The sequence below is a fragment of the Pangasianodon hypophthalmus genome, chromosome 8, assembly GCF_027358585.1.
Source record: "Pangasianodon hypophthalmus isolate fPanHyp1 chromosome 8, fPanHyp1.pri, whole genome shotgun sequence".
NCBI lineage: Eukaryota > Metazoa > Chordata > Actinopteri > Siluriformes > Pangasiidae > Pangasianodon > Pangasianodon hypophthalmus.
The window spans coordinates 24,666,910-24,675,772 of record NC_069717.1 but is presented as its reverse complement, the minus strand read 5'-3'; the positions used below and the strand labels follow the sequence as shown (position 1 = coordinate 24,675,772).

At 36.7% G+C, this 8,863-nt stretch overlaps 1 protein-coding gene and 1 long non-coding RNA gene across 2 annotated transcripts in view; one reads left to right on the top strand and one right to left on the bottom strand.

Annotated features, from left to right (window-relative positions):
• The window catches only part of LOC113533328 (uncharacterized), a 30,887-nt gene that overhangs the window by 15,378 nt on the left and 6,646 nt on the right, over positions 1 to 8,863 (bottom strand). The gene's annotated exons all lie outside the window — the stretch shown is intronic.
• On the top strand, positions 5,947 to 8,809 carry npm2a (nucleophosmin/nucleoplasmin, 2a). Its single transcript, XM_026925390.3, has 6 exons — positions 5,947 to 6,071; positions 6,469 to 6,566; positions 6,676 to 6,758; positions 7,885 to 7,995; positions 8,079 to 8,172; positions 8,253 to 8,809. Exons 2-6 carry the CDS (start codon positions 6,491 to 6,493, stop codon positions 8,321 to 8,323), a joined length of 435 nt encoding a protein of 144 aa, XP_026781191.2. The 5' UTR covers positions 5,947 to 6,071; positions 6,469 to 6,490; the 3' UTR covers positions 8,324 to 8,809.

Sequence of the window (8,863 nt, the reverse complement as noted above, 5' to 3'; positions counted from 1 at the left end):
GTAGCCCACGTGCAGATTCTCCAAAGCAAATATACGGTGGAATTGGAAAGTACATCAGTGGGCACAATGTCTCTAAAAACACTGTCCAGTTTACCTGATACGATCAAATTATAACTGAACGCAAGACTGTTCTTCCTGGACATAGACTCAGGAAGAGTATTCCATTGCAAGTGTCTATTTTCAATGCAAATCATCCAATGCAAAAAAAAATTTTTAATAATAAACACAGAGCATCATTAAATCATTAAATGTATGGTTATACTTAAGCTCAGCACAAAAACAAAACAAACAAAAAAAACACCAAAAAAGAAACAGAACTAGTTCCATCTTACAACATATTTCACATTTTGTTCTCAAACCAATGAGATGGTGGTTTTTGTCCTCAAAGTAAACTGCAGCACCCGGCAGGGTGTTGAAGTGCAGATAAGCAGCCGCACGAGATAACAGAGGGATAGCGTGAGTCGTGTGTGCACCTTCTTAGAAGTCACTAAAGATGAAACAGGAATTCCTTTTAAGAGTTAAGATAAAAAGTCAAAGTGCTGGCTAGATGGAGCGACCATCTTAGAAAGCAACATGGCAGACAGTTGGACTTGTTTAAGAATGCCACCCTGCAACTGAAAGTCACCTATGCCCAAGAGGCCATCTACAGGTTAAGAAACCATTTTGGGCTCTACTGTTCATCTGCGTTTATGCTTCTCGGCATATGCTTTTAGTAAATGTGACTTTCAAGTTGAGGCAGAATTACAATCAAACCATAAAGCTGAGTAGTCGAGGGTTAAAGGTCTTACTTGAGGGGCCACGCACTGGAATTTACAAGGGTGATTCCATGATTGGGGTGCCATGTGTGTCCCACTGATATCACACTTACAAATGTGGATGTGAAGTAATGGTAAAAGACACAGTAAACAGGTTAAGTGTCCTTCACAACAACCTATGTGCATATTTCAGATAAATAACTTAAAACATTAATAAAAACCTATCTAGAGCACTACAGCATTTTGCCTGTCCCAACCCACTATAACTACATTTTACTTAAAAATCCTTTACTTATATTACATTTTAAATACTACACTATTTTGTGTGAATTCCATGTTCCCTTGAAACATTTTTTTTTCCATGACTCGTCCATTATAGGTAAAATATGTTCCAAAAATGTTCCTATTACCTGAACACAGTTTTCCCAAGTCACATGTTCAACAGGAAGTTACATCACCAAATTTCCTAAAGATCATGGGAAGAAGAAAAAAAGTTCTCTTATTCTTTCTTTATTTTCAGTGTTAGCGATTGACTGATGAGAACACTTTTTAAAAAGTACAATCCTGTTACCAAAAGTATATACTAAAAGTAAATTATTGATTTAAAATGAAATTTGAGTAAATAATTAGAATGTGTTTAAATGTCTTCTAGCATGAATGCTAGCTAGCCATATTTCTTTTAGGATATTTGTTAATTCTCTGGAAAAAAAAAAACTCAGTTGTTTTACTTTCAACCCTGTTACTTATTTAAGAGCAATATGTAGATGTTATTAAATGAATATTTAATTTTTAAGGGTTAAATGGCAATGCAATCACCTACAAACATACAATACCTTGATATTTATCCCTCAACTGATAAGAGTGAAGCCATATTGGCCTGAAAAATCCATTTAAAATTATATTAAATAAATAATGTTAAAATGTGCTCTTGTGCTTGGAATATTACAAAATGTCTTTTTATGCAAATTAGGAACACTCTTCAAAGCTTTTGAAAAAACTTCTAAAACTTAAGTTGTGAAAAAGTGAAAGTCTTCAGTCTCCTGCCTGTAAATGTTTGATCATTCCCAAATATTAAAGAACAAAAATCTGAAGACCTCCAAAATATAAAGGATTGTAAGGAGAAAAAAGTGAGGGTCTTTGCCAACTGTCACTGTTAAATTAATAAATGAGCAATATATGTAGTCACACTGCAAAGTATACAGTAGTTTCTCTCACGTTTAATCTGGCACATCCACATCATCCAAAAGTCAACAGTCTCTACTGTGGATCAGTTATGTCCTATTCCAGGGCTTCTCAATTCACCATTCTCAGCACATTTTTGTGATTCCTCTGCTCTAATACCAGCAGCAAGGCTTGAAATCCAGACTTTCCTGAGAAAGGTACTTGGCCCTCCACCCTGATCCACTCCAACAACCTCCATCTTTAGATACACGTTCCAGATCCCTGTTTATCTCAAGGTCTCTTCAATCATTCAGAACTTTTCCTCTTCTTACAGGACCCCAGCACCTGATTCCAATCATGTGGGACTATTAAAAAAGAATAAAAAACACCTTTCAGCATAACACAAGCCAGCAGAAAAGGATACTATTGCGGCACCAATACCCTGGTGTTTGACAGTTTACTCATTCATTAATTCATCTTCATTAACTGCTTCATCCTGTTCAGAGTTATGGTGGATCTGGCGCCAAACCCAGGAACACTGGGTGCACGGTGGGAATAGGCCTACTCCCTGAACCCTGAACACCAATTCATCAATTTAGAGTAGCCAGTCCACCTGCCTGCATGTTGTTGGGAGGTGGGTGGAAACCAGGATGTCCCACCCAGGACAGTTTACTGTTTTAAGGAGAACTGAAGTAGTTTTACAATTGAAGCTGTACTACAACTTTTTAGATTGCGATAACTTCATTATAAGTCTCTTGACATTATGCTACAAGATTTCCAAAACAGGACAACTTTTAAAACTTTTTAAAGAAAGCAAAAAGTCAGAGAAAATATTTCTATGCTGTTTTCATAACGTACTGCCTTTTAACCAAATCCATTAAAAAAAACACATTCACTCTGAACCAAACAATGTCATTTTTGTTCATTATTGTTACAATAATTTTGTTCATTATTGTAAATGACAAGGTGAACAGTAAGAGGTTATACCAAAAACTGTGATACTCTGTTGGGTATTTATTTAAGCGACATCGCATGAGCAAGAGTTCTGTTTTTAAGCTGCAGGTAATCACAGCCGTGATGATATTCAGTACAACAGCATGATTGCTTTTATACAACAGTTCTATAAACAAGAAATATCGACATTTCAGACCCAATATGGGCAAATACTATGTTTATTTTTCCTCAGACAATGAAAATAGTCCCCAAACAAAGTTGCCAATGCACAGACTGACTGACAGCCCCTAGTAAGTGTAGTAATGCTTTTAATGTAACAAACTATTACTAGAATTGAAATTTTATGTAGCAAATACAAACAAGCAGAGTGATACAAACAATGAAATGTACCAGTGCGGTTATACTAAATATCAGCACTCTTGGATCGGTGTTTGTCCGATCAAATTAGTGTTGTATATAATCATTTTTCCTTATGTCACCCCTACTTAACATCTTGGTGTTAGAACGTGACCTAAAACCAGTTGAAAATTTAATACAAGGCCTAGGCTTTGTGCACTGTTATGCAGATACATTTTCTCCATTTTGGCCTTTTTGATTATTATTTTATTTTTTAACACTGTTTTCATGCTTTAGTGTGGATGGGGAAAATGGGAGAAATTTGAAAATGCTGATTTTTCTCATCCCATGATGACCCCTGATCGCAGTTCCAACACATTCAAAAGCAGAAGCTCTTGTTATCAGTCCTGTTTTTGTCAGTCTTTTACAACTGAACAGAGATACATGCAAGATAAACTCTGCATTCCTACATGCAAGACATTTCAAAAGACAACATGGACATTAAAGTTTAATTATGAAAACAGTATTTTCCAATGCACTATATGCACCCAATTACTATGCACATCATGTGTTCATTGACTGAATCCAAGAACCATGATCGGGTTCTGTGTGAAACCAATTATGGTATTTTTATATTATTATTAAAGTCAAACATTGCTAAATAAAAAGGACAAATTGATGAGAGACAAAATCCCAACAGACTCCTCAATGTTTTTACTGGCAGAAGGGATTACAGCAATTACAGCTCAGGCAGCAATATGCACCAAGATTATAAGCCTTGTAAGAGTACAAAGGTTTTGTGGAATAAGAATAAGAAAAAGAACATGTTTTCCCGATTAAAGTGTGGGATTTGTAGTGAACATGTCCAAATTCATTAACATTAACAAACAAAAATATGGCAGTTGAAGTAAATAGCTTTTATTTTTGTAGAGGAACTACCAAAGCAAACGATGGAGATTTCTGTTGTATAGAATCAGCCCCATTTTTCTCCTCTGTTTATCTGCTATCTACTTTAAGCAATCATTTAAAGATGCTGCTAGGCTACTGTGGTTTCAATCTGTTTAAGTTGAACCATCTGTAGGCGCCATAATTAACATTAATAAAAGGCTGATATTTATCAATGTGGTGGTGGTTCACTACACTGCGACCTCTGGGTGGTTACATGTATAAAGGGTCTGTTCTTGGCAGACAGGAGCAGAGCCTTTACGTAAATTTATTTTTAAGCAAACCAAAAGTTTAACTGATCCCTAGTCTTCTTTTCTTGAGGACTGTTTGCATTTTTACTTCAGAATTCCACTGTGTATGTCTACCACTTCTCGTTCTTAGGGCAGTGGTGGCTCAGTGGTTAAGGCTCTGGGTTACTGATCAGAAGGGCAATCTTGAGCAAAGCCCTTAACCATCTCTGCTCTAGGGGTGCTGTGTCACGGCTGACCCCAGCTTCCTAACAAGCTTCTTCTTCTTAGACACCTTCCATTACAAAAGTGACTCCACCATTACAATGCCATTTGTGTGCCATTACATTTCCAAATATTCATGTAAAGTAAAGATAAAAGGCATTATAACCATAGATAAAATGTCCTTCACAACAACCTATTGCTGTCTCACAGACCCAGGGTCCCGAGTTTGATCCTGAGCTCAGGTTTGTTTCTGTGTGAGTTTTGCGCGTTCTCCTCGTACATTTTTCCTCAGGGTTCTCCAGGTTTCCGCCCACTGTCCAAAAACAGGCAGGTAAGCATACTATGCTATATTGCCACCAGATGTGAATGAGTGTGTGATGTGTGTTTGTGTAGGAGAACACATTAATACAATCTATCAACGCACTTCAAAACAGGATTTTTCACCGCCGTGGCCCATTATAACCACAATTTACCTTAATATCTAATCATTAAAATCCTTTTTTTTTTTTTTTTTGGGTACTTTATATTAAAGTAAATACTTTACTTTTTTTTGCCTGGGTCACCCATTACAGGTTATGAAAAGGGTACATTTTATTCATGTCCCACAACATTCCCGCTACCTTGTTACCTGAACACAATCACCCTGATGAAATATTTGGTATATTCCATAAGTCACATGATCAACAGGAGCTTTCACTATTCCAGATTTCCTCAGGATCATGGGAAGAAGAAAAATATGTTTTCTCATCCTTTTTTTCAATGATTTTTTGATATTGACATAAGTTTCCTTCACCAACCCTGTTACTGGAATTATAATTATAGTGTGAAATCAAATTATTAATCTAAAATCATCGGAATGTCTGTAATATCCTCTTGACATTAGCATGGATGATAATCACATTTTGCTAATTCTCTTCAAAAAAAAAAAAGTCTTTTTTTTGTTTGTTTGTTTGTTTTTTGTTAGCCAACTTGTATTTTATTTTATTTTTTACATGAGACAAGTTAACACATTTTTCAATTGTATATGCATGTTTGTTTTTAATTGAGTTTTTTTTTTAGTTAAAAGGGCTAATCAGTGGCACCCCAGTTTAATCACCCACCTGTCACTTGGACGCCATTTTTTTTTCCTCAGAGGGAGCAGGTCGCACATACACAAACAGCACAACACCAGACCTGGCATGTTTTAACCTTCAAATTTAGTTTACACTTGTGTTTATTCGAACTGAGCTCTTACCATGACAAGCACAGGAACATTTCGTCCGGGTTTTGTTTTTCTTCATTTAACATCTCCATGTTTGGTCAGCTCCACGCGGAAGCCATATTGTTGAAAGGTCTCGCGCTGCCCTCTAGCGGCCATTTTAGTTTATCAGGCAGTGAAGCAGAGTTTCTGAAACCACCTGAGATTCATTAATCACCGATTTTTCATCAATCCCTCGCGACCTCGAGTGTGATTTCGCCTCGTCTTTCAGTAAGTTAAAATGTCATAAAGCTTAAAAAAAAATTACAATGATATTAGTCATTAAAAATGTATAAACACAGAGCTGGGAGAATATTACTTGTTTCCAACTAGAGCTTAATGAAAACAGTTCCAGCTATTGAAATGACTTGAATGTAGCATTTAGCCAAAGTTTAAAGTCATTATGTCAAGCATGTCATAGGTGTAATATCTTTTTTTAATGACTATATGCCATATAACGACTTTTTAAACTTTGTTTTTATCTTATTTATTTATTTTGACTCGGCAAAGGATAGAGAAATGGCCTATTTGAGCTCCTCTGTGGCTTAAAGGCAGCAACAAATCTTTACATCCTTTATAACTACAACTAACACACACACAATCTCTTAATTTTGCTTTTTGCTTTCAGTGAGGCCTGAAATTTCAATGAAATGACCAGCTGCGTTGATGAAGACGTTTCCATAACCAGCTCTTCGTCCATTTCTGATAAAGTCTGTGTGCACTGGGGTAGGACCTGGCTGTTGTTTTTAATCTTTTTTTTTTTTTTTTTTTTGGTCTGAATAAGTAGCACCAGCCATATGGTTATTCTCCATCCATATGTTTACCTTTAATCCAGGATGTGAGCTCAGTTCCAGCCAAACCACAGTAGTATTCAAGGCAGATGATGATCTTTTGGAGAACCAGTTCTTCATCAAAACGGTAAGATTACTCAGCTGTTCATAAGTGATGGATCTTCTGCCCTGGACTGGACCAAATCCAGAATTAGATTGAAGCTTGTATCTAAAATGTGTCTCCCATAACAAGAGGATTTTTCCCCCCTAGAGTATTCATTAGGAATATCTTTAAGAGAAGATAAGATTGGATAAGTGGTCACGTTTCGAACCCGATCAATACTGCATGAAAATCCACCCTACCTCTAATAAAAAAACTCGCATACTATTATTAGATGTGCCAGTAGCAAATATGAGGCGGCCCAGTGCCAGCCCACCCGTACCACTTACATTTGGCCCGCATGTGGCCATGGAACAATGGCAATCAACTCATCCACATCTGGCTCCTAGAACACAGCAACAACTCAGCCTTGATGACATCTTAGCTCAAAACATGATATGAACCAGAGCATACAGTTTAGCATTACTTTTGGCCCAAAACTGCAATCCTGTTCAAGAAGTACATATGGTTCGATGCATCTGGCCCAGTTTTTAAAGTCTATTAAAACCTTAAATGTGGATCCTCGCAATAGTCTTGCCATTGCATTAAGTTACCTTTACATCCCTAAACTCAACCGTCTGAAACCTGGGTAGTCATTCTATCTTGGTAAATTAATTTGCTACTGCATGTGTGGAGTATTGTGGATGAATTTAAAAATGACAGGTGTGTAATAAATGCTTCTAAAGTGTGACAGTGCTGTGAATAACAAGAGTCTATGTAAATGACTGACCTCTCTTTTCTTTCCCCCCATCATTAAAAAGTGGCTTGTGAAATCATTCAGTTTTTGCTGAGCTTCTAAAAATGTGCAACAGCTTTTTTCATAACTTTTATAACAGATACTTAGATTCAACAAGATTCATTAGATTCATTCAGACAGTATAATAATCACTTTTTAATTTGGGTTAACTTGCTGTCTGAGCTGCAGTGAACTACATTAAAGAAATTACTACTTTGTCGATATTTTTTTTCCAGTGTAATGGGTTAAAATGTGCTGTTGCTTTAAAGGTAAGAGAGTTAGTGCAGCAACCTTAGCCTCCTCTAAGTTTAAGGCAAGAAAACCAGTTCAAGATTAGTGATTTGAATTTAATTCCACTTTCTCTTGCTGCTGGTGCAGATATGCCTCAGTGCACAGGCAAGTGATGAGATGCATGTAATTGCTGTATCTGATGGAGTTGGCGAGTCCAAGCCTGTCCCAATTGCCACGCTGCGTCACTGTATGCCCACAGTGAGTCGATTAAAATCTAAACTAATTTCTAGGACAGAACATTTAAGCAGCATGCACTTGATCATGCACTTTATCTGTTTCAGGTCAGCTTCCCTGCCTTGGAGCTCATGCCACCTGTTACCTTCAGTCTGTGTTCAGGCAACGGGCCGGTGTTCATCTCTGCGCAACATATTACACGTGAGCACTGAGTATGCAGTGTAAATAACTTCCTGTATGGTTTTCATAAATAATTATATGTTCCATTCCTGTCTTTTCAGTTAATCCTACTGAAAATACAGAGGAGGAGGAGGAAGGAGGAAGGTTCTTGGCTGACGATTTGACAGACTGAACCATTCTCAATCGTCATTATCTTGATCAACTGTGTGGATAAATTTGACCATTTTTTGAGATCAAAATGTACAGCTCGGATCTGTGGGTTCAAACATCATTATGTGTACTTAAATGAATGTGCATGATGGATTATGAATCAGAAAAGCAAAGAAACGTGAAGCGAAACAAAGTCTTGGAGTAAATTTAGGCAGCAGGCTTATGTAATGTAATTTGTCTGCCTTTTCTTTTAGAACTAATCAGATACAGATGATGAACCCATGGTCAAGTGATTGATTGCTGAAATTAATGAATGTGATGTAAATGAGAGAAGAGCAAAGATGATTGCTGTATTGAATTCACTGATGCAATATATGAAAAGAAGCGGGATTGATAATCTGTCTGACCCTGAATAATAATGATTTGTATTGTTAATATGATCAGTGTGGTGTGGTTTTTTTTAAGAAAATGTGCAATTAAATGTCATTTTTATCTCTGATGCAAATCAGACTGGATGTGGAACAAATCATTAAGAAGGGCAGCTAAACTTTTAGAAGAGAAC